We start from the raw sequence: 23,225 nt of genomic DNA, 5'->3' as shown, positions 1-23,225 counted from the left end.
AGAGGCACTTGGATGTGCATCGATAGGTAACCGAGCGGATGGATACCCGACGCCGCGCACGGCCTGAAGCGAGGTTTACGAACGCAGTGGATTGATGAATGAAGCGATGGCTGAAGAGCGCCTGGGCCATGGTGATGCGCCAAGATCCCAAAAAGATTAAAGGCCCGGACAAAATTCCCACAGACCTCGGGAGGGCCGGGCCCGTGCCGTTGCTGTTCCCCCACCTGCACGGCAACATCTTTCGCGCCGCCTTAGATCACAAGAAGACGAAGACCCCCGTGAGCCGCAGCTGCTAGCGCCTTCTACAAATGTGATACTGTACGTGCCGACGGCAGGTAAGCTATCGTGCTGCGCGCGGAAATACGTCAATCCTTCAATTAAAGCTCTGTTATCTTCTCAACTATCAAATTGCATCTTTCGAGCCTCGATAGCACTATCTGCCAACTGTGCATACACTGCAGGGGTAGAATGAGGAGAGTCGTCCGGAGGCGACCCATAAGCAGGGAAGTTCCCCTGTCGATACACATCCAAGGTGACATCCGAACGCAGCTCCCAACCCCAACGAGCCGCTCTAGACACCTCGCGTCGATGCAGATTCGCGGCGTGGGTATCCTGCGATCCCCCCTGCCTCTTTTGCGACTGGCTGGGTCTACGTCTGGAAGCTTGACTACATGATCCACGTTGGAATCCTGAGATCCGTCGGGGCACTGCACGTAAACAGGAAGTATACTGCGTTTCGCTTCGCAGATGTCAGGATCTCTGTCGCTCACTTTGAGTTCGGCTCTACATATCGTCTGTGGTCAGCCCCAGGATAAAACCTCCGAGCCCCATGTCTAGTGAGATTCACCACCACTTACAATGCTTCGTGCTTTGACAGTTTCCCACGACGACGACCACGACGTATCCCCTCAACCCCGTCCTTATTCCCTCGATATGGACAAAGATGCGGCACTTGTCACAACGACTGTTCCAGATTATCACGATGGACTACGCGAGAAGATGGATAAACCCAAGGATGACACTCTCCCCTCTGGTTCCTCAAGTGGCGGCGGATTCCAGGTAAGTTTCACTGATCTGTCACTCGAAGATCGGCCATCTAATTACTATCCCAGCGCTATATAAACCAACTCGCCATCAACAATTTTGGATTCACACTCCAAGTAGCATGGGAGGCCGTTGGTCTCTCGTTCCAGCTTGCATGGCTGAATGGTGGTCCTGCCGCACTCGTCTGGGGGTCTATGATCGCTGGCGTCGGCTCCACTCTCGTCGCTACAGCTTTGGGAGAGATGGCTTCCATGGACCCCACCGTAGGTGCACAGTACAGGTGGTCGGCGCGCTTCGCTCCATTCGCTCCTGAATTCTGGGGTTTTATTCAGGGTTGGATCACAGTCATTGCGTGGACTTGCAGCTGCGCCGGCGCGTTCTCCTTCATGTCGAACACTTTATCCGGATTGATCATCTTCAACAGCCCCAGTTACGAGCCTAAAGCCTGGCACTCCACGGTGTTTCTGATCGCCTTCCTCATCGTTCCGCTGGTTCTCAACCTTTACTTGCGAAAGATCATCAATTATCTGGAAACAATTGGTGGACTTTTCCACGTAATCCTCTTCGTTGCTATCGTTGCGACACTGTGCACGCTTGCGAAGCGTAGTACCCCCGAGTATGTCTTCATGACGTTGCACACAGATGCCGGCTGGACCAACCCTGGCGTCGCATTCTCTATTGGCCTGCTTGCTGTAGCATACCCTATCAGTAGTTTTGATGGTGTTTTGCACATGAGTAAGTCCCATAACGCAGTCCATGATTTGATGCCAATACTGATATAGTCCATAGTCGAGGAGACCAAAGAGCCTCGTAAGCGCGTGCCCAAAGCTATGATTCTAGCGACTTCCTTGAACGCGATCATGATGATCGCCTTTTGCATTTGTTTGATGTTCTGCATTGGCGATGAAGAAGCCGTCGCAAACTCAATCTTGCCGATTACGGAGGTCTTCTACTCCGCGTAAGTGCGCCAGCTGGCATACGATAAAGGTTCGGCACTGACATACTGCAATAGCACAGGTTCCAAGGCAGCATCAACAGCAATGACGGTTCTGATGGGACTCCAACTTATGGTCGGCAACTTCAACATTGTCGCGTCCGTAGCTCGACTAGTCTGGCGATTCGCGTCCGACAAGGGTCTTCCTTTCCACCAGCATTTCACCTACGTGGGTCTTATCCGATCCAAAGCCATAAACGAAACTGACAAAACTAAAGATTCATCCGACGCTCCAAGTGCCAATACCCGCACTCTTTCTTGTCGGCTTCGTTTGTTGCCTTCTATCGCTCATCAATCTCGGTTCCGCAGCCGCCTTCAATTCGCTCATATCGCTACCTACCATCGCCTTATACGTATCGTACCTCGTTCCTATTACGCTCTTCACAGCTCGCCAGCTTGCTGGTAGACATCCAAAATACGGCCCCTTTCAATTAGGGAGATGGAGCGTTCCGATCAAGCTCTGCGCTATTGTCTACTTGATATATGTTATCATCTTCGTTTCGTTCCCAGCATCCAGACCGGTGACAAGCTTGACTATGAACTATGCGCCTCCCATTCTTATTGGATTCATGGTCATCGCGATGGTGGATTGGTTCGTCAGGGGCCGCAAGAAGTTTGAGGTGCCTACAGCTGCACTCGAACATGCGGAGGATGAGAGGCCGTAGGTTTGCATATTGGCGGCTGTAATGTAACACAGTATCAAGTAGCCGACTCTGCTAGTAGGCGATACCCAGTCTATTAGTTGCGTCTAATCGATACAGAATCATGAACGCCGTCGCGATGCCATATTTTCTTTCATGAGCCCTTTGCTAACTGGCTACATCTCATCAGCATGCCATTCCACACTGGAAAGCAGTTCCATACTCACTCCTGCCAAGACTCCGAGTCGAACAGTCCACGTAGCCAGTGTACCAATCAAGAGATCTCTTCACAGCCTTAAGCGAAGTACGAGAACAACATCGCCACCAAGCTGAGGGCAAAGGTAGCCGGTGCAGCTCCCATCGCCGACGCGCCCGAAGCCTCAGGAACATTGTTCGTAGCCGCACCGCCCATGTACCACGACCCGATATCCGTCAACTCGCCGTCCTGGGTAAGCATAGCAGCGTTCGCGCCGACATTACTGACGTCGGAGCGGAAAGCGCCGAAGTAGGAGTAGTGTGTGATGTTCCTGATCACAGCGTTAGTCAACAATCTTGTTAGAATAGATGAGACGAGTACTCACGGCCAACTATCAAAGCTCTGCGCACTCATGTTATAAAAACTCTGCGTCTCCTCGAGCGGCTGATTCGGGTATCCATACTCCGTGACCCAAACCGTCATATTGGGCCACATCGTCGTAACGCGTCCAATATGGCTCATCATACCCTCAAAGTTGCCATACCAATGCACAGGGATAAAATCGGGATTGCACCCGCCATCGCACTCGTTGAAGAAGTTTTCCAACCACTGCCATCCGGATTCCGCACCTGTGACACCCGGTGCACCTAATTTGATGCCGAGTTCCTTGAGGGGCTCGATTTCGGCTTTCCAGCGCGCGGCTGCGGTGGTGACGGCGAGGTTGGAGCCGCCGGTGGAGTGGCCGCCGTCGGGTTCGTTGAAACCGAGAACGGCTGTTATGTTGGCTCCGTCTTTGATCTGCTGCTTCACGGAGTCGAGGAACGGGGTGCCGGTGTCGCTGTCAGAGGCGCCCCAGAGCATGGGGACGAATTGCATGTCTGGGTTGCCTTTGTAGGCGGATGAAGGGTCTTTTTGATAGTTGTAGTACCATGTTGGAGGCGATGGGCCGGTTGTCCAGATCTTGTCGTCGTCTGGGTGGCCATCAGAAGGGACGTAGACGAGGCCGCGTTTTGATGATGTGGAGGCCGTGGATTGTGCGGTTGTGGAGGTTGTGGTAGTGAGCAGCGCCGTTGCGGCGGTGAGGAGGGCGGTGCGTCGCATCTTTGCTATGAGGGTTGTCTGATGGAGTGTTCTGCGGCGTAGCGATGTATGAAATTCGACTGTTTTGGAAGTGGATCTGGGATATTCGGTACCGGCGACACGTCGATGGGTTGCTAATCGTTACGTTGTCGTGCGGTTAGATGTCGCTACTCAGGGACACCTCAAGATAGCTCTTTGCTCGTCGCAATTCGCAAAGATGATATAGACAGCAGGAGGCGATCAGATAGGTAACAGAGCAAGAGCACCTTCCACGGAAATTCCAACTCTTCTAGCTAGCTCAGCCAGCAAAAATTCCCAAAGCTGTCAGGAGAAATCTCGAAAGCGACTCGTTACGCAAGCCACAAAAACGCCTTTGCGACTGGACCAAGACGGGACAATTAACAAGCCAGGTATCGTACACGAACCCAAAGACCCGGGAAAAGAGAAGAGTAGACGAAATGTTAGCTACACAACGAGCGCGCTCCTTCCCAAATAGATACCCGTACGAGCCAAAAATTGTTAGCTTCCAACGCCGTCAAACGTCACGAACTCAGGGTACTTCAAGAAAAAAAATGCGCTACCAGGCTGGAGATAACAATATAACCCCACCGCCCTCCCACGCTACACCTGCACCATAGCTGTTAGCATCTATCGAAAAGAGATAAACCGGCATCTTGGGAGCCGGCTAGATTGCTGCCGCGCCGCTCAGAAAAGCGTAGTGGCGTTGTGCTAGGTAGGTTTTGGACCTTTGGTGACGCCTGCCGTGACGCAGGTACAAGCGCCCATAAGCCCGCGCCACAAAAGGGGACAAGGCACGACCCAAAGTAAAATCCGCCGGGAGATCGACTTTGCCGGAGGCGTTCGGCGGGAAAAGCGCGGTTTCTGGGTGGGACGAGGGTGATGGAATAAGGATTTACATCGAGCGATCTGAGCGATCGGCAGGTACAAATCTGCGTCGGGCTGTCGAGAGTTCTGCGTCGTTCATCTTGGTTCAGATACCATGTGTCGCAGCCCAGGCAAGGTACGTCGCTAGGATGTATTGGCTCAGGGGTGGCGCATGCGAAGTGTTGTCCCAACATTTCGGGGCTGCAGCGAGTGTTCAGCTGGCCGGCTAGGTAGCTCTCTGCCTGCAGTGCTTATCGGCGAAAGTTAAGATCGCACGTGCCCTGGCCAGTCTGGCCCAGCTGCCGCCGAGCCGCGTGCAGTGAGATCTCAAGACGTGGCATTCTCTGGGCAGACATCACTCACAACCACGGAGAGGTACATGAAACAGCGATATGACAGTTGGGTATTGGTATTTACATCTTTCGCTACATCCTAGTTCACGTTGCCGTTCCTATTCCATTTCCAACTCCACTCACTCCGTCCCTTTTCCAACCTTCTTCTCCTTCACTCCACTTTGACGATATAGCAGAAAAGAAAGTGGTATGTGTGCGCAAGCCCCAGGCTTACCGCTTTGCATGAGATTACAAGAGCTTGTATCAGATCTTTCTTTACACAAAAAAAAAACTCGACGATGAACACAAGGAAAGATTCGTAAATACACAAACGTGGAGCGCGAGTATAGCCCGGTCCGTGTGCGGGAGATAGATGACTGAGGATATGGTTCGACCGCTCTATGGTTTGTCAAATGCGACCACCGCAATGCAGACATAGGAACAAAACAAATAGGAGATTATGCCTAGATGGCGAGATGTTTCATCTCTTTAGGTCTTCGCTCTTGGATGACTCGAAAGGTTGTTGGCTTAGTACGCATAGGGGCCAGGGGGACCTCGTGGTTGTTGAGGCTGCCATGGGGCGTTGGAAACGTAGCCGGGCGGCTGATGGAAGCCAACTTCCGCATCGCGCCCTGGACTGCTCTCACGGCTCAAGTTCCGCTCATGCGTTGCTGTGCGGCCGAATGTGGATGCATCTGCAAGCAAGTGCCCTTGGTCGTCTCCGAACGAACGACCCCCGGGACCGTTGTATGCGGTGTTTTGGTCCGCGAGAGGAACGGGGTCGTAGCCGGCGGTGCGGGGACCGAACGGCGAGGGAAGTGATGTTCGCTTGTACTCTTGGGGGTCCATGAGTAGCGAGTTGCGTGCGTCGAGAGGAGTGAGGTTGTCGAGGTCACGAGCTTTCTCTGAGGGGGCTGTTAGATGGTGTTGGCAGTTAGAGGACGGAGAAGACTTACCAGCTGCCTTTCTCTTCTTACGGTGAGGGTTCTCCTTGCAGCAAATAATGATCGCGTTGACGGCGATGAGGATAGCAAGGACACCAGTGAGGGAGGCTTGCACGACAACAAGAACCAGACCGGTGACGGTCTTCGTGGTCTGGCTCATGCCAAGTTCTTCGACGAAGACCAAAATGCAGACAACCGATAGGACACGAACAACGGAGATGGTAATGTTGATCCAGGTGCTAGACTTGAGCGTGTACGGACGAGCCCAGAGAAGCATGACAAGGAGGAGCGACTCGACGATGAGTTGACCAGCAGCCTGTGCGAGACCGTGGCCATCTGCTCCTGCGATAACGCAGCCACGAGCGAACAAGAAGATGATGGCCGGTACGAAGATCCACCAGTAGCTCTTCTTGTAGTTCTCGTAGAACATGCTGTACTTGCGCCAAATCTCCTTGTCCTCGTAAAGAGCGTCGGGCTTTCCCTCCATCTTCTTGAACTTGTCCGCAGTGCTCCAAATCTTCCAGGTGAAGAAGGCTAAAACTCCGGTGAATGCGGCCAGGGTAACACCAGCAAGTGTCTTGACAGCCCACGAGTCTCCGTTCTTGAATTGGTAGACACAGTACAGGACCCAGATACCGTAGAGGAGGAGAATCAAGTTGGTGATTGTCTTGGCCAGAGTCCACCAGTATCGCTTGCGGAAGCTAGTCAGTTTCTTCGGGAAGCTGCCGAATAGTGCCCATGTCTCCAGAATGACCTTGAATAGAAGGATACCAACAGTGATGGCGGCGATGATAATGGCGAAGATAAGCAGAACGGTCATGAAGGCGTTACGGTCAGGGATGGTGTACTCCTGGATGAAGCCCTGCATGTCCTTCGCGTAGACAATGACCTTGTTGTCACCTCCTTCCTCGGCGGTATCGTTGATGTTCGTGTTCAGTTCGTCGCGAGCGAATAGAACGTCGAAGCTGCGCTTGGTCAAGGTCATGTTCTGGTCCACGTGTACGAGGGTGGCGTTCTTGAGGAATTCGACACTGCTCTGCGTGAGATTGCCGCCAGTGCTTGCACGGAAGTTGTCGATCGAGTGCTGCATTCCCTCCCAGTAGATAAGACCGGTGCTGAAGGCAAAGTTCTGAGACCAGCTGCGGTATACACCAGGGACGTCAGCGCTCATCATGCCGTTCAAAGCCATGGCCTGGAACCATCCGATAACGTCGCCAAAGGTAGGACTGGATTGGGCCGCACCAGGGTGTCCAGCGCCAGCGAGCGAAGCCAGACCAGTGACGGCCAAGGCAGCTCCAGCAATTCCAGCGGCGATGTATTGTACTCCTGCGGTGGAAAGTGATTGTCCGTTGCTGACTTGTGAGGTAATGCAGGCCAGGTCCTTGCCTCCGTCTATGGCCTTGAGCTGCATCCTGGCTTGACTGTCGATATCGGGAATGTTGAAGGCGATGCTGGGGATTTGGGACATGATGCTGTCGGGGATGCTCTGCTCGCCCTGTGCGCCGAAAGTGCCCTTGGGGACTGCTACACGTTAGCTTGTACATCATGCGCATATCATGGCTGTGTGCGTACCTGGACATAGCTGGTCGACTTTGTATTCACCATCGCAAGGATCGAACTCTTTGTTGTACAATTCTCTGCCGTATGCGTTTACGGTGAGGATTGCCATAACCTTCTGCTCAACCTCGTTGGTGCCGGACACATCGAATTTGACCTTCTTAATGGAGCGGTCGAACTCGATATTCAGTTTGTTGACCTTGATGTCTCCTGTACCTTCCAGACAGGAGCTGAAACCGTTGGTCTTGAGGATGTCGCCAGCCAGTACGCTCAGTGGCGCCGATGCCAGTAATATAAAAGGTGCGAGCATGGCCGAGTATGTCGCGTGGGGCCTCATCATTGGTGTTGTGCGCCCGGGGGCGTCCTCCAGTGGCGGGTGTCGATAGCAAGCGACGGTCGCAGTAGCGATGTGTCGGGCGACGTCGGTATGCGCGGGTGCTTGCTGACAAAAGCGAGTGTAGCAAAAGAAACAAGCAGTAGATTAAACGGGGGTCGGCCGCAGGTTCAACCTTTCTCGTGCCTGATGGAAAGCGGTAAACAAAGGCAAGTGTCCAGAGGGAAGGCGCGTCGAGGAAGCGGCGAGCCAGGAAGAGGGTTTGGGGTCGAGTCGGCAGGTACGAGGGACGCAAAAGTGAAACGACTGACGAACGAGGGAGCGATGTGGTTGAAATGAGGACGAGGCGCTGAAGCCGGTATTCTGCCTCTCTTCTGAAACCGTGCGGCGACAGCCAAGGGGGTTCACTCCAATCAGGAAGGGACGCGCGGCGCTAGCCTCGATTAATTCCGCGATGGCGCAGTCGCTGGATCCGACGCTATCGAAGGGTGATGGTTGTTGGGCCGCGTTCGAGAACACGATGGGATGCAGATGGGGTTGACGTTGGGGCAATGTCAGGGACTGTTGCGCGAGCTGGGGAATGAATGCTTTTTATCGTTAGGTCATCACCATCTGCTACTGCCGCGAGACACGCTGCCCTCACACGCCAATACACCACTACTGTCGTATACTGGCAGCTGAAGACTGCTACCGTGCAAGGCGGGCCTATCAAACTACCCCGGTCCGCTCGAGACCGTTGCCGTCGCCAAGTCAACCATCGTGTCATCGATGCGGAGTCGCAGAACTGCCTGAAGCTTCAAGCCATGCACAAAGAGCTTATCTCGCCATCATCATCTCTTGTGCACACAAAATCATAGGAGTTCATCATCATCAAATTCACTTTGGTAGCCTACGCCGATGACCCCATGGACGGCGCCAGCGTGGCTGTGCAACACCCCAGGGTGGTAAAAATAGATGCTCGGCCACTAGGTGAGAATTTGACGACTGCAGCTGCCCAAAGAGACCAAGTGCTGCATCGAGGGATGACGTTCCCTCGTATACTGTAGGCCCGAAATACTTTTGTTGTGGTTCAACAATCTGCATCTGTCTTTGGTGTGATGACGGTACCCCTTTGAGAGGAGACAAACTTGCTGCAGTCAGAAGAGGAGCTATTCTACACCTTCTGTCTTTGTGTTTGTGCTGTGCGATCGGCGTCTGGTAGTTGCGCGGTCTAGAAACTTTGAGGGCTTCGAGACCTCGAGAGCTGCGTGATTAAGCCGATCACTAGCCCCAGCACCCGCCGGCCGTCACATCAGCCGTGGCCAGGCGCCCTCGTCATCTGCACAGTGAGACCACCAAGACCTACACAACAGCCACTACAGTCGCGCGCCACACTACAGCCAAGTGCAAGCCTCAGTAACAGACATCGTGACCGCTTTCCTCGTCGATTCATTTCCTGCTATCTTTTCCCATGCAGGCTCGGGGGCCTAATGATCCGCCCATGTTGGTGCAATCTCACGTGCAATTTCATACGCCCGCCAGTATCGCTCCTTCACTACCTGGGTATAGCGCTCTGAATTATACCTCTCATCTCCGTTCCGTCGGTCGCAACAGATCGGGATGATCTTTGGCGAGATGATGGTGCACTCAACGGTCACCGTCAATTGCAGATGCATTCTGTCACGTGAATTACCGATCGAAGTCGTCCCTTCTTCTTACAGATCACACCCCGCTGTTCTGCATTCACACGCTACATCGTCAACAGCCACCGACTGACCGCTGCTAGCAAACAAGAAGAAGATTCTCAAGTGTTTTCCCGTCAAGCGGCTACAGCGGCACAAATCCAGCTGGAATGTCCTTTCTTTCTACCCACGCTACAACAGTCTCCGCCCAAAGTCGAGGATCTTGCCTATTCCAAGGATGTCTCATATCCGGGTGTGTATAAGCAAGAGCCAAAGTGTTGTTCTCTTTTCCAATTTTGGCGAGCTTGCGAGCAGCCTCTGGGCTATCGTTAGATGGAACTAGCCCACCTTTCCCAGCAACAATGATCAGGGTTCGTGCAGACCATGGTCGGATTTGCGCTGCAGCGCTGTCGGTACGCGCGATCTGTGTGCAAAGCGATAGTGTAGGACTACTTGTGTGGCGGATATCTGTACCGTCCATGAGCCAGCGGATCCAAGGTCGTGGAACAGCCTTTTCCATCCGATTTGAGGCCCAGAGCAGGTAAGGTAATAGTGGAGCCCTGGACACAGGCGCCTCGCTATAACCAGAGATGAACATCGACTCGACGACCTGAGGATGCTTGTAGGCAAGACGGACCGCGATAGAAGCACCGAGACTGTGGCCAACAACATGGGCTCGACCACCGATGGCTTCCGCCTCTACCAGACGCGCGATGTGCTCTGCGGATGTTTCGATAGAGAACGGTATGTGTGACGAGCGACCGTGTCCAGGGCAGTCTGGTAGAAGAAGGTGGTAGCCATGGATGTGGGGCATGGCAAGATCCCAATCGTAAGCGTCTGCAAAGGCGCCGTGTATGAACAGAATGGTGGAGCTGCTGTCTTTGTTGACGGATATGTGCCACAGGAGAGCGGTTGGTTCATCCCGCGCAGCTCCTTGCGTTCGTTGGGTGGCCATTTGCGGCCGCTCTTTCTAGAAGACGGCTATCGTCGAACAAGGGTTATAATGTGAAGATTGAGGTTTCGTTGACCAGCTCAGACACATGATAGCGTCATCGCCGTCATCGCCAATAGGCCTCCGCTGCAGCGTAAGGATACTGAGAGGCGTTTTGAAAGACCAATGAGTGATGTTACAGGCAGTACGCAGTAAGACGGATGGTCCTAGTGATTACGCGAATGCAGCCATCACGATCGTTATTTAATCCCGGATCTAACCTTTCTGGCTTTACCACCCGCTTCCCATCACGCCTGCAATGGCTGGCGACCTAACAGATTACAGGCTTCCTGCTCAAAGAGCCATGAGTTCATTTCCTATTTGGTAGCCATCTCGTATACACTCATCTACACTGAAGGCCATTTATAAGACATCCACTTCTCCAGCGTACGATTCCATCCACCACTTCCAAGCTGAATATGCACAAACATATCCATATACTGTTTCCACACAACATCTCGTCCAACCATGTAACCTAATTCTTCAAACGTAAAAGTCGCATTCGGGTTGACGATGCAGAGCACATCCGGGTGCAGCCGAACCTGCAACTCGACCTCGATGATATCGCTAATCATTGCATCGGCGTCGCCATCCATGACAGCTTTGTAAACAGCGTTATTGTCCTGCACCAGAACGATAGTCGCGGCCTTCAAGTTCGCCCGATCAAACGCCTCGTTCGTTCCTCCCGGGTTGACAGCGACTTTGACACCAGCAGTATCAATAGCCTCCAGAGACGAGAATTTTTCTAGATCTACGCATCGCACGCAGGCAGCCTTGCCCACGCGTTGAATCGCAGTAGAAAAGAAGACCTTTTGCGCGCGCGCCAAAGTGATGCTAACGCCGCTCATCGCAACATCGAATTTCTGTGCTACAAGGTCCGTTGTGATGTTCGCCCAGATCGTTGGGACGAACTCAACGGGACGCGGAAGGCCAAGAGAGTTGGAAAGCGATTGCGCCAAGTCAATATCGGCGCCGATGTACGTGGTGTTGATGGCTGGTGTGGCAGGAAGTGCAGTTTGGTTTGTTACTTTGTAGGAGAAGGGCTTGTAGTCTCCCGTTGTGCCGACTTTCAGGTAACCGCGCGTCTGGATTTTGTCGAGAATGGATGTGATGTTGCTATATGCGGTTGCTGTTGAGTAGCTGTGAGAAATGAGTATGGTGGACATCAGAATTGGCGGGCATAGCATTACTTAGGAGAGTATTCGGCGTCATGCTCATTCTTTCCCACCAAAGTGGCGGCGAGAGGATTGATGAGCAAGGAAGCTGCGACGAGCACTGAGGTAGGGTTCACCATTGTGACGAACCTTTTCAATCGCCGAGATTCAACTCACAACGGAGATCGTGAGAATTTGAGGGAGCAGGCACGTAGTTATACTCATCTCCGATCTCCGGAATCTGGATTCTGACAAGCTCCGCCCAGCCTCCAGTAGATCCTTGATAGTTCGAAATTCTTGCCATCCTGAAGATAGGTACCCGGGTATCTTGACCCGCTTGATTCGCAGTCCACGATTGGAAGAACCACGAATGACTAATCATTCCAGTCATAGCTTAGTGCTTGGGTGTCCAGTATCTGGCATCGCCGGTCGTGTCTTGGCAGGGTTCGGGCGATGACGGGGTGTTGCAATCGGCCGATGAAGGCCCGCTCCAGATTTTGATACGAGATAGACATGGAGATTGATGATCATGTGACCGTTCATTCCGGTATCGCACCTGAGTGTTGCCTGAATCTTGGTTTGGCCTACACTAGATGCACTAGTGAATATGTTGATATCTATCCAACTCCCCTGCCTACAGGAAGATATTAGCGTGAGCTACATATAGTCGCAGTAGCTCTTGGGCTGTCGCGACGAGTAATGAAACCGCGAGGCTGATTCTCTTCCACTTCCGTATCAATCTGGGACTGTATATCTAATTAACCCCGTCGCTCTTCCACATAACACTGCCCCTCTCATTAGTCTTCCATCTGCTCTTTGACTTTTTTGTCGATGAGTTCAGCAATAGCTCCTCTTGCATCCCAATCTCCGGGTCCTGGCGCGGATTCAGCCATACGTTGTGCTTCTTCCAGCCACTGGTCCCACACATCATTCTTTGGCACATATTCCTTGGCCCAATCGATTTTCTTCGTGGTATAGATCGTTGTCCAAAGACATGGTATAAAGGTTTGATGTTCAGTGATCTGTGGTGGATCGATTTCCAGATCGATGTGCCACGATAAGCGGAGCGGGAGAATTGCGGCGATCCAATACAAAAGATTTAAGACTGTATATGTGACAGCAAGTGCTGCTTTCATTGTCCATACGGCATTACCGAATAGTACAATGGAGCCCACAAGGGTAAGCCCACCTACGGTACCGCTCAAGCCACGCCCCGTGAAGGAGCTGACCACGTAGTCGATGTTGTCAGGATGGAAGTAAAGAAGACGCGCGACCTCCTCATCGCATTCTACAACCGTGAAGCATCCGTTTGAAGATTTGATGACAACCGTACCCGGCGGTGATCCAGGATATTTCCTAATACGAGTTGGAAACTTTGGCCTCCAACGCATCCCGACACAAAGTAGAGGTGTCGTAAAACTCATGACCAGGATACCAGTAAGCGCGACTGCATCCCCGAGCACAACAGCCCATGCTGCCAGTCCGAAGCTCAACGCGCAGCTGAAGATAGCAATCATGTTCATTGGTGAGAACAATCTTGGTTGAAGTGGGATTCTTCTGAGATTTCCATCTTTGTTCCTGGGATTCCACCGTATCTTCACTACACGTGTCGTGAATGGTGGTAGCTCAGACCCATCCGTGTGTAACATTCGACCAATATACGATAAACCCGGTCTTTCATTATTCGAATGAACGCCCTTCACCGGCACATCATCCTCAGAATCAAGTTTCTTCGGTCGTTGAGCGAGGAGACCCTGAGGCGCCGGTATCAGTCGTGGTAGGAAGCACGTCCAGGACATGCAGATCTGCTGGCTGCAAGCTATGATGTTATGCTCGCCCAAGAAGGCTAGGATGTTGACGACGTCGAGGCTCCAGTCATCGCGCAATTTGGGGTAAGTGATATCGATCATGTTGGATGCTGCTTGTAATGTCGAACTCTCGTGAGATGCAAATGGTTGGTCGACACATGTTGGAGAAGAGTACGACAGGTGCTTGCTTTCGTGTTGGGGGACGAGGTTTACTAGCGGTTCAGCCGCAGGAGGGGCGCAATGCCTGGTTCCAAGGCTAGGTAGGCAGACTTCAGCTGAAGCTACCTAATAATGCTCGTTCCCTGCCTAGCCAGGTAGGCGTGGTCGAAAGACTTTTTTCTGGGCTTTCTGGGACCTTATGTACCTAGTTATCGCGCATCGAGTAGTCGTAATGATGCGATGCTCGTGAGGTGATGTGTGAGGATGGACTGACAAAACCGCGAATCAATCAGCCACGGCCAGACTCATGGTGGCGTCGATCTACAAAGCCCGCTAGTGGAAGGTCCGTGCGTGCCAGACAGTCCTTCCGCTCTGCATCCAAAGACGCGAAACCCAATAAAGGGTCATCAAAATTGCTACAAGGTATCCTCTCGCTCGCTTTAAGAATACGTCAAGGCTTCGTTGCGCTGATCGCTGTCTGTACTCGAATCCTCTCCAAGCCGGAAGACATCAGCATGGGGAGATTGGAATGACAAGAGCCTCGTGGCTGCAGAGAACACCAACTAGCGACCGGTCTGCCTCCCGTTCCCTACGACATGCTGACCCTCCGTCGCAAATCAGACCGTCATTTTCTCGAATCTCCTCCTCGTCTCCGCTTCTCGATGGGCTCTTGAGACGACATGAGGTCGCCAACTTTAGGCCCCACTAGCAAGCTTCCAAGGTTTGCTGGCCGTTGATTCGAGCGAACGAAATCCTCCGCCTCCCGTAAACTTCGTGCCCCAAGGCTCTATCTCCACCTTTGCAACGTCACTTGCGGAGAGTGGTTCTTTGCCTTCCTTTTCCAGGAACCGTTACCCATCTCAGACTACCCGACCGGACGGATCGTGGTACGCGACAAGGGTGTCGCTGTAAGGGCAGTATGATGCGCCGTTCGTCTGCACATGGCACACAAGACCTGCCCAGGCGCGAAAGACAGATCCGCATCATAGACGAAATGCGGTATGCTATATAAGACTAAGAGGTTTCCCGATCATCACTAGAATTTATCGCCGCGCCAGGTCGCCTTCTACCCAGGATGTCTCCCACCAAAGCCAGCCTCACGGCTCTCGCCTTCGGACTCTCATCTCTCTTCACTCGAGCCCTCGCCGCTCCTTCACCATCCTATAACTCGGTCAAACCTGTCAAGGACCCCTACTCTAGGGATTACTGGCCTGCGCCTCGAAAGATCACCGGCCAGGACTTGAATGGTGCGCTTGGTGGTGTCCACATTCATGACCCAAGTGTTGTGCTCGGACCCGATGGCCACTACTACTCATTCTCCTCTCATGGCTTGGCCACAACGTCCCGCGCTTCGAAGAAGAATAGCCTGGAAGGATACTGGGAGGTCGTTGGCCAGGTGCTGGAGCCGCCGGGCAGCATTGATGATCCCGCTCAGGCAAACCGTCTTTGGTGAGAAGAGGCAACCTCATCACTACCTCGAGATACCACCTTCTAACGCAATAATGCAGGGCCCCTGACGTCCACAAGGTCGGCGACACTTACTACTGCTATTACACCGTCTCCGACTTTGGTATTTCAGAGTCATTCATTGGGCTTGCTACCTCGAAGACCCTGCAAAACGGATCCTGGACCGACCACGGCATGGTGGTGTCCTCCAACAGCACCGATGCCCCCTTCCCGCTGAGCAAGACCAACACCATCGACGCGGCTTTCATCCAAGACGCCAAGACCGGCAAGAACTATCTTTCCTACGGCTCCTGGTGGGCCAACATCTGGCAGTTCGAATTGACCAAGGACCTCAAGTCCGTCAAGATTCCCACTGCTCGCCAGCTGAGCTACACCTACGATCCCGTGCTGCCGACCAAGGAGCAGGCGTATGCCAACATGTCCCTTTCGTGGGGTGGTGCATCCGCCGAGGAGGCCCCGTACATAAACTACAACAGGGAGCAGGGCTTCTACTACCTCTGGTACTCAGCGGGCCTGTGCTGCGGCTATAATCCCGCTGCACTACCACCGCCCGGGGCTGAGTACACCATCTTCGTCGGTCGCTCAAAGTCACCCCGCGGACCATTCGTGGATCGCAATGGGAAGGATCTAGCTGAGGGTGGCGGAAGCATGGTCTACGGTAGCCACGGCAATACCTACGCACCCGGAGGGCAGGCAGTCATTTCCGACTACCGCGGAAGCGACGTGCTGTACTACCATTACGTGAACACGACGTTCGACCCACTGTACCGAGACAACTTTAAGTTTCTGGGATGGAATCCGATCAAGTACGTCAAGGGGTGGCCGGTGTTGCAGAAGTAATTGGCGGAAGGACATGGACTTCAAGAAGACTATGTATCATGAATGAAAAATGGGTATAATAAGAGCAACCGAATCTATTAGTCTTCCTACAATCATATCACCGACCAGACTTAGCAAAGCTGCAGTGCAAGAGCGTTGTAATTGCAGCGGGAACTGGCGCCAGATCATCTTTCCTTTTTCCTACCAGTATTGACAATAAATTGCTAGCCATCACCCGATTCTTCCACATACGACCATAGGACACTGAGAATTAGGCTTCCCGTCCGCTCAGCCATATACAAGCAGTGTACCGGCGGATTAGTAGTTAGGTGGGTGACCACTAGCGAATCCCCGCTGTTGTATGTTTTTGCCTTCTTTTTGCCCATGTCGCATTACCAACACAAGCGCCTTCAAGCAAGGAAACCCTGCGTATCTTTTTGCTTGCGATCAAATCCCTTGGATGCTCATGAGCCTTGTATCGCTATCTAGCTACTACAAGCCTTCAGCGGATCCTAAGAGTGAAATGTGATGTAAACGTGGGAGCGGAGAAGGGCGTGCTGACGCTTTCTCTAAGACTGACAGCATGAAGCTCTGTTCCTTTCTGGTCTCTAGGAACATTGCAACGTGTCTCCATAGTCGCAAAATCACGCAGACGGATTAGATGTCCGGCTTCTGCGGAGTCCAAGGAAGTTCCTTTCCCTAGCAGTCGCAGCTCTCTTGATACCGAACAAGTCATCCGCGATTTCTTTCGCTTCCCTACCAAGATTTTTCTTGCGCTTCTCGTAAAGCGCCAGCGGGAACTCAAACTTTTCGCGATGCTTCCGGATGCAGTCAAGCGCTGCAGGCTTTCCCGAGTCTAATGCGATATCCAGCGCAGTACGCCGGCTACATGGCAGATTTGTGATCTCAAGTGACGCCTTCTCGAGAAGCGCGTCGAGAGCTTCATAGACGTTCTTAGACAGAGCCCAATGGATTGGATATTTGTTTGCGGAAGGCAATAGCTGCGCCAATATCTCAGGGTTCTGTTCGAGCTGTAGTCCCACGCTGGCAGCATCATCTCGCTCAATTGCAGAGCAAAGTTCTTCTTGTATTTGTGGGTTCTGCTCTGGCGTGACATCTCGCTGATCTTGCGGTGCTCCCCTTTCTATGGATGCCGTCATTCCATTTTGAGCTTGGACTTGTCCATATGGCATGACTACTATTGGATCTTGTGTTTGCGCCACTTGATCTTGCGAACGGATCGATTCTTCTAGCAAAGAGTCTCCGCTGGAGGATATTGGGTGCGGAGAATTATGCAAAGTATCCCGAAGAGTGGCTCGTGAACCGGTGATGGTCGATGGGGGAAATGCTGTTTCCAAGATACTGTGGCGAGTTTCTGGCTCTTGCAATGCGAAGAACTCATAAGATCGCCTCTGGCGGCTAGGTCCATGTTCTTCCGCGTGGCAGTCCTGCGGAAGCCTCAATTTTTCTGAGAGGCCGCGATATTCGTAGTCTCCAGGCGTAAGGTCATACGATTTCCAATCTCGCTGAATCTTGGCAAGTCTGTTGCGCAGCTCCGTCGCTCCTATTCTTTGGTTGCGATCGACGCGAAGAACCCGTCCAAAGATCACCTTGAGTATGGCTAATACACATCTTTGCGCAATTCGACGGTCGTAGGTTGCTCTGAGTAGTATGTTGGACCAATATATAAGAAGGGGATGCAGAGCAGCGCTGAGTTGTCTTCCTGGTTCTGGAATGATACCCACGTTTGGGGTCTGCTCCGGTAGATAGCAGCAGATGTGCGTATCTCGGTCTTCCCATTGATATGAGTCGCTCCTTACGTAGAACAATGGCTCTTTACCAGCGCAGTTCATGAAATCGACCATCAAGAATGTCTCCAACGCCCTGACTCCCTTTGAACCATCGGCAATGAACGCAAGTACCATGAGCGTTACGCAGCCCATAGACCAGACATCACTACCCTGACCTGCTACACTAGTTTCCTGCTCCTGGATCTCTGGAGCCTGATATAGACCGGTCGGTCTCGTTGCGGGCTGAGTTGATGTTCGCGATGTAGCTGTAGAGGTCTGTGCAGACCCCGCCCTCCGTTTCTTCGCATCTCTTTTGCGAGCCAGACCAAAGTCGCTGAGCTTCCAGGTAAGCTTGTACTGTCTTTCGTTCCCGGTACCAGAAAAGGTCTCGAATATCAAGATGTTGTCAGGTTTGATGTCGAGATGTAAAGTTTTGAGTTGATGGTGCAAGCATTCCAATGCTTCGACGATGTCAACAAGGCTGGCGAGTAGGGAGGATGGTGCAATGTATTCCTGGGCGCGATTCTTATCATTGAGCAGATCACCCAGACTGAAACTTGCCAGTTCGAAGATGAGGGAGTGTCTAATCGGCTTTCCTGCCTCGTCGAGTTCAGTTATACTGCCCCAATCTAGCAAGATCATATCATGCTTAGTATTAGAGGTTCGCAATTCCTTGAGGATGTTGAGCTCGATTTCGAAGTCCCGGGTGGCCTCTACCATATCGCGCGCAGGTTCCACCGCCTTGAAAATCTTGAGAGCTACAACCTTCGTGCTGTTCGGGTTACCGGGCACGAAATTGGCATCGTTCTGAGCTTCGTCTTCCTGGATTTCCCAATGACCTTGTGCTATTGTAGCCCTGACAACCTGGCCTTGGGAGCCGCTCTTAATCGATTCCAGTTTGCCTACAAAGGGCAAGCGTTCGCTGCTGCTGATTCGAGGATGTCCCAGCTTTTGAATGGTCACTGGTTTGAAAATTGCTTGATCCGCCAATATGTATGCGTGGTATATGTCTGGGACTCTATAGTTGAACAGATCGGTTTCTGTAAATGGCATCGAGTTATCAGACGGGAGGACATGGTCGTGCTTAGCTGCAGATTGATAGAATCCGGAGGTCAACCATTTCAAGAACATTAAAAGCAATTCTGGTCGGTCTTGGTACAAGAATAGTGCAAGCAGGGACTTTCGACACGGGGTACTCCTAGTTGCTTGGATGCATTTCTCAACAATTTTGTCGAGACACGTATAGTAGGAGCCATTCTGTTCGTTAGCGACATCGCTAGTGATGGCTTGTAGAGCTTCACCGACTCCAGAGGAAGAACCTTCACACGCAAGCTCCCTAAACAAAAGGTCCAATGACTTGTAGGCGAGTATCTTATCCAGGTCGGTCTTTGGCAAGAAGCGGCGAGAGTGTCTGCCATGCTCGGGCAAATTTTCCACAGTACGCCCGACAGCATCTCGCAATTTCTTGAGCAACAACTGTGCCACTTGAGGTTCTCGTGCTATAGTCCCGCTGGCCCACAAAGTTGGGAAACTGGGCCTGTCGCCCATTGAGCCTGGCTGCTCAGAAGGTCGACTATCACGTGCTCTTTGGTCGTGGTACGCGACGGGACCCACGCCGAAATCCAGGATAGATGCGCTTGGTGGGACCGACGATGCGCGATCGTCCCTGCAACGATAAGAAGAGGCCACACGAGCTCATTAGCCTATTTCTGGGCGGTAGCAAAATTGCAGGTGGAGTAAGGTGGGCGGAACGTAGCAGAAGTGTGGGGCAAAGATGCAGCAAGACACTTGTGGGTGATAGGCAACATCGCCCATGGGGACATTGCCCATGGGGACGGCCCAGGGCCACATTCCTTGGTGGTCAGGGAGCCGCGTGGCGCGGGCCCCCGAGCGGACGCCGCGTGTTGACGAACTCTCGAGGTCGCCGCTTCTACCCACATCAACGTGTCGCGGCAGGCCAACACTGCATGTATTCTTCCACTGTTGAATACCCGACTGCCCAGCTGTGTCAGCCCTATGGCAACACGACGTGTTTAGATTACCTAGGTACGAGCAGGCCTATGGGCTTGCGCCAACGCAGACATACCCCCGGCACGCTCGAGACCGAGTCGATCTCATTTCAGCCTCGTCCAAATAACAGCAGGCTATAAAAGTCCTTCAGCGGCAGGTAGATGCTATTCTGCCTTGTCTCAGCTCAGCCACCACCAAACCATGAAACAGCAGCAAGCCCTCCGTCGTTACTACAGCCGTGACAAGCTCCACAACTTCCTTAAAGGCAGATTTGGTGAGAACATCAATTTCAACATCCAACGAGCGGGAGATGAGTACTTAACCTTTGAGGCACCTGAGCTTTTGACTCCTGTAAGTCGTTTAGGAAGGCGCATACGCCTGTGCTGACACCGTTAGGATGAGTGGAGGTAATACGATGCACCTATCATCACTGTGACCGGTGAACACTAACGAAAGGCAATTTTGTAGGGAAGCGAAAGGCTGATGTGCTGTCCTTGTCAGCCTTCTCAGGCAATGCGGGGCCCCGTAGGATGACATTAGCTCATCTTGCATGTATAGCAAGCTAGAACGAAAGACATATCCGAGTGCGCGTTGAAGATAGTGTAACCGTCCATCCTGCTGCAACTCATCTTTCCGAAATGTCTCCTCATTTCCAGGAAGATGGCCGGAATACAGATAGTCTGCGTGCGCTCGCCTTGTCAGCATCACAGATACAAGCTCGCATCCTCGACTGTGACCATCTATTCTCGAAATACAGTGCCGATCATTTTCTCGAAGTGACTCGCTTCACATCTGGTACATCTCGAACTTCATCAGTTCATACCTTTACGACATCTTCCCAGCTGTCAGCTCATCTCAAGAATGGTGCAACACATATGGCCGGAGAGCGAAGTAATTTGGAGATATAGTGTGTGGGTTCCCTTCGTTTCAACCAGAGGCTAATTCGAATTCTAGTACGCTTCACCAGAAATACACATGGGCGCCCCTTAGCATTAGCCGCGATATGGTATCTCTTCTGAGAGATCATTATGACCTGAGCCCTGGTTTTCTAGAGATTCTAGTCTACTTCAAAGACCGATATTTACCGACGGAAGAGGGATACTCAGGCGCTTCGCAATCTCTCTTCACGGACGCCCGCTCTGGTATGGTATCGTTTCCTCAGACTCTCGGAGTGCGAGTGTAACAATCTTTAGAGTTTGGTTGGGTCTACAAATACTCGGAAAAGAAGGCCGACAGCACAGAAAACCCGTGGCGGATTCGGCACACCGGAATCTACCACCTTGCGGATCAGAAGCGGGCGAGATCAGTAGTCTTCATCATACATCCAAGCCCGTCCGCTCACTTCAGAGTTCACCTTCAACAGGTCTTACAACAGCCAAAAGTCAGACTTGCGGTGCTCTCAAACCCAATGCTGATCCACTCGATGCTGATATCTTCACATCTAAGCTCTTGGCGTGACTATCTTGAGCACCAGGAGACCCAGCTTTGGCAATTAGTGAGTGTTCTCATCTGTGATCACCAACCGTCGAGTATCTACTGATCGACGCGAAGGACATGAAACCAGCCTGTACATCACTCACGCAATCACTCGTCACGTTCGACACTCTCAAGGCACTTCGCGCTGTTGAGAAGAAGATCGTGCCCCTCGATCCCCTCCTTGCGTCGTTCGAAAAAGTACTAGATGATCTGCAAGAAGCCAGTAGTGTCCTCTCTGCAGCTGGCGAAGCAATGGGTGGCACTTCTGCCGTCCTGAAAGCGGCACTTACCCAGTTCCGCAGGGATGCTGCAGCATACAGAGGACAGGTTTTCTACATGAACAAACGGACCCAGTCTACTGCTCAGTCAATGCTGGATACCCTAAATCTGATTCAGAGTAAGAACACGTTTGACATGGGAAGATCAGCGCGAGAGGACTCAGTCGCCATCAGAGCGATTACGCTCGTCACTTCATTCTATCTTCCATTCTCATTCGTTGCTGTAAGTTCTCCAATTCTACTGTATGGACTGAACACAGCTAAAGACATATAGACCATGTTTGGGATGAACCTTGTCGACTTCGACACTGAGTCTCGCGATCTTGTTTTGTCGAAACAACTCTGGCTATATTTCGTGATATCAGTCCCTCTGACTGCTCTGACGCTGGCATGCTGGAAGTGGAGAATGCGACTGTATCGTGATAGCGATATGCATGGCGGAATAGGTTCGACGACATGCATCAAACCACTGAAGGGTAATTCAGATATCGAAATGGGTCAGTACTGAAATAGTAGGTCTCGTCCATCGCAACGACATACTGTGTAAAACATGGTTCATGCCGTCTCACCGATATGGCAACAAGGCGCGAAATAGACTTAAAGCGAACATCATGTACTGCCTGTCAATCGCAACGTGAACACACTGAGAACATAAGTCATCCGTGTCTATCGATGCTGAGTGCGGTGCTTCAATCATGAAACATCGCGATAGGTAGATAGCCATAGTATTACGATGTCGCAGAGCGACGAGTCGCCCACGTTGTCAGCAACACACTGTATCTTACACACGAAAGCGCTCTCGAATGAGAGATGTCGCAATTACCAGAGACGTGTATGCGACTTGCGACTTGCGAGAAGAAAGCGTAACATATCCCCTAAACCAAAGCACAAACTCAATGACTACATAGCTGGGCGAAGAGCAAGTTCTAGTCTGATTCAAACGCGCGCCCTCTTTTTCGTTGGCATCGGGCGCGCAAAAGGAAAACAAACCACCTGGGCACAGCCGACATTCCGTGGTTGCTGAGGGAGAACTGGGCTTGGCATGCATAGGCGCCAACTGTTATGGGCGCTTGGAGCCGCGTCCCCCTCGCCGCGTCTTTCGCACTCCATCGCGACAACATCATTTTCGATCATTCTCAGCTTATCCGACCAACAATTCCACTTAGATTATTTTCAATGATACGGGAGTCTCTCTCTCAATTACAAGCTACTGTAACCTTATTATCTGTCGATGTGCCCCTCACATCGGCGGCGGGTTTGATCGGTGAGGACTGGAGGACCTTTAATCGAAGCTGGAAAAGCGAACCTAACGCGGGCTCCCGAGGTCATCATGTCCCACAACAGCCAGGCTGTGTTCACTAACCCCCCATCTCTGACAGATGAACAGCTGGCAACGTCACTAGGGCCTATGAGAACGCCTCAAATTTCCAGGTTACGACGCTGCGTATTTGTCGCTCATGTGTGATAAAGAATGCTGGCATGTGGCACACGGCGCCTTGTTGCCTCCTTCCAGCCTGTGGTCTCTGGTAGGCTTTTGAGATAGGCCGCATACATATATGACGCGTTTCCAGGTACAAGCTGCGTTACCTTTTTCCACGTCTGTCG

The 23,225-nt window shown here is 52.2% G+C and overlaps 9 protein-coding genes across 9 annotated transcripts; 3 read left to right on the top strand and 6 right to left on the bottom strand.

Moving 5' to 3' along the window:
- Positions 1–665: 665 nt before the first annotated feature.
- Positions 666–2,784, top strand: BKA58DRAFT_72105 (amino acid permease-domain-containing protein). The gene is made up of 5 exons (XM_046175795.1): positions 666–1,059; positions 1,113–1,779; positions 1,834–2,002; positions 2,057–2,207; positions 2,257–2,784. The coding sequence occupies exons 1-5, from the start codon at positions 859–861 to the stop codon at positions 2,701–2,703; spliced, it is 1,635 nt and encodes a 544-aa protein (XP_046020097.1). The 5' UTR covers positions 666–858; the 3' UTR covers positions 2,704–2,784.
- Positions 2,785–2,828: 44 nt separating this feature from the next.
- BKA58DRAFT_72085 (glycosyl hydrolase catalytic core-domain-containing protein) lies at positions 2,829–4,286 on the bottom strand. The gene is made up of 2 exons (XM_046175794.1): positions 3,261–4,286; positions 2,829–3,206 (listed from the first exon to the last, which is right to left on the bottom strand). The coding sequence occupies exons 1-2, from the start codon at positions 3,974–3,976 to the stop codon at positions 2,975–2,977; spliced, it is 948 nt and encodes a 315-aa protein (XP_046020096.1). The 5' UTR covers positions 3,977–4,286; the 3' UTR covers positions 2,829–2,974.
- Positions 4,287–5,488: 1,202 nt separating this feature from the next.
- On the bottom strand, positions 5,489–8,249 carry BKA58DRAFT_72081 (uncharacterized protein). Its single transcript, XM_046175793.1, has 2 exons — positions 7,689–8,249; positions 5,489–7,637 (listed from the first exon to the last, which is right to left on the bottom strand). Exons 1-2 carry the CDS (start codon positions 8,011–8,013, stop codon positions 5,701–5,703), a joined length of 2,262 nt encoding a protein of 753 aa, XP_046020095.1. The 5' UTR covers positions 8,014–8,249; the 3' UTR covers positions 5,489–5,700.
- A 1,065-nt stretch (positions 8,250–9,314) lies between these two features.
- BKA58DRAFT_72046 (Alpha/Beta hydrolase protein) lies at positions 9,315–11,056 on the bottom strand. Its single transcript, XM_046175792.1, has one exon. The coding sequence runs from the start codon at positions 10,621–10,623 to the stop codon at positions 9,814–9,816; it is 810 nt and encodes a 269-aa protein (XP_046020094.1). The 5' UTR covers positions 10,624–11,056; the 3' UTR covers positions 9,315–9,813.
- BKA58DRAFT_72027 (uncharacterized protein) lies at positions 10,815–12,076 on the bottom strand. Its single transcript, XM_046175790.1, has 2 exons — positions 11,850–12,076; positions 10,815–11,799 (listed from the first exon to the last, which is right to left on the bottom strand). The coding sequence occupies exons 1-2, from the start codon at positions 11,951–11,953 to the stop codon at positions 11,007–11,009; spliced, it is 897 nt and encodes a 298-aa protein (XP_046020093.1). The 5' UTR covers positions 11,954–12,076; the 3' UTR covers positions 10,815–11,006.
- A 152-nt stretch (positions 12,077–12,228) lies between these two features.
- On the bottom strand, positions 12,229–13,879 carry BKA58DRAFT_72034 (uncharacterized protein). The gene has a single exon (XM_046175791.1). The coding sequence runs from the start codon at positions 13,721–13,723 to the stop codon at positions 12,611–12,613; it is 1,113 nt and encodes a 370-aa protein (XP_046020092.1). The 5' UTR covers positions 13,724–13,879; the 3' UTR covers positions 12,229–12,610.
- Positions 13,880–14,855: 976 nt separating this feature from the next.
- Positions 14,856–16,087, top strand: BKA58DRAFT_326341 (glycosyl hydrolase; the record flags this gene model as incomplete). The annotated part of the gene is made up of 3 exons (XM_046168059.1): positions 14,856–15,229; positions 15,289–15,666; positions 15,724–16,087. The coding sequence occupies 3 exons, from the start codon at positions 14,856–14,858 to the stop codon at positions 16,085–16,087; spliced, it is 1,116 nt and encodes a 371-aa protein (XP_046020091.1).
- Positions 16,088–17,862: 1,775 nt separating this feature from the next.
- Positions 17,863–19,404, bottom strand: BKA58DRAFT_326473 (kinase-like domain-containing protein; the record flags this gene model as incomplete). Its single annotated transcript, XM_046168071.1, has 1 exon — positions 17,863–19,404. A coding segment is annotated over one exon (1,542 nt), but the record flags the coding sequence as incomplete, so codon positions are not given.
- A 1,375-nt stretch (positions 19,405–20,779) lies between these two features.
- BKA58DRAFT_72001 (uncharacterized protein) lies at positions 20,780–22,282 on the top strand. Its single transcript, XM_046175789.1, has 4 exons — positions 20,780–21,008; positions 21,060–21,361; positions 21,418–21,843; positions 21,895–22,282. Exons 1-4 carry the CDS (start codon positions 20,870–20,872, stop codon positions 22,126–22,128), a joined length of 1,101 nt encoding a protein of 366 aa, XP_046020089.1. The 5' UTR covers positions 20,780–20,869; the 3' UTR covers positions 22,129–22,282.
- Positions 22,283–23,225: the final 943 nt, after the last annotated feature.

Source organism: Alternaria rosae (assembly GCF_020736505.1).
Source record: "Alternaria rosae strain MPI-PUGE-AT-0040 chromosome Unknown BKA58scaffold_14, whole genome shotgun sequence".
Taxonomy (NCBI): domain Eukaryota; kingdom Fungi; phylum Ascomycota; class Dothideomycetes; order Pleosporales; family Pleosporaceae; genus Alternaria; species Alternaria rosae.
This window is presented reverse-complemented; position numbering and strand designations above follow the sequence as displayed.

Coding starts and splice junctions, on each gene's coding strand:
- BKA58DRAFT_72105 (XM_046175795.1), top strand. CDS start 859: ATGCTTCGTGCTTTGACAGTTTCCCACGACGACGACCACGACGTATCC. Junction 1,060..1,112: donor CAAGTGGCGGCGGATTCCAG/GTAAGTTTCACT, acceptor TTACTATCCCAG/CGCTATATAAACCAACTCGC. Junction 1,780..1,833: donor TGATGGTGTTTTGCACATGA/GTAAGTCCCATA, acceptor TATAGTCCATAG/TCGAGGAGACCAAAGAGCCT.
- BKA58DRAFT_72085 (XM_046175794.1), bottom strand. CDS start 3,976: ATGCGACGCACCGCCCTCCTCACCGCCGCAACGGCGCTGCTCACTACC. Junction 3,207..3,260: donor CAGAGCTTTGATAGTTGGCC/GTGAGTACTCGT, acceptor CGCTGTGATCAG/GAACATCACACACTACTCCT.
- BKA58DRAFT_72081 (XM_046175793.1), bottom strand. CDS start 8,013: ATGATGAGGCCCCACGCGACATACTCGGCCATGCTCGCACCTTTTATA. Junction 7,638..7,688: donor AGTCGACCAGCTATGTCCAG/GTACGCACACAG, acceptor AACGTGTAGCAG/TCCCCAAGGGCACTTTCGGC.
- BKA58DRAFT_72046 (XM_046175792.1), bottom strand. CDS start 10,623: ATGGCCACCCAACGAACGCAAGGAGCTGCGCGGGATGAACCAACCGCT.
- BKA58DRAFT_72027 (XM_046175790.1), bottom strand. CDS start 11,953: ATGGTGAACCCTACCTCAGTGCTCGTCGCAGCTTCCTTGCTCATCAAT. Junction 11,800..11,849: donor GACGCCGAATACTCTCCTAA/GTAATGCTATGC, acceptor CATTTCTCACAG/CTACTCAACAGCAACCGCAT.
- BKA58DRAFT_72034 (XM_046175791.1), bottom strand. CDS start 13,723: ATGATCGATATCACTTACCCCAAATTGCGCGATGACTGGAGCCTCGAC.
- BKA58DRAFT_72001 (XM_046175789.1), top strand. CDS start 20,870: ATGGTATCTCTTCTGAGAGATCATTATGACCTGAGCCCTGGTTTTCTA. Junction 21,009..21,059: donor CTTCACGGACGCCCGCTCTG/GTATGGTATCGT, acceptor AACAATCTTTAG/AGTTTGGTTGGGTCTACAAA. Junction 21,362..21,417: donor AGACCCAGCTTTGGCAATTA/GTGAGTGTTCTC, acceptor ATCGACGCGAAG/GACATGAAACCAGCCTGTAC.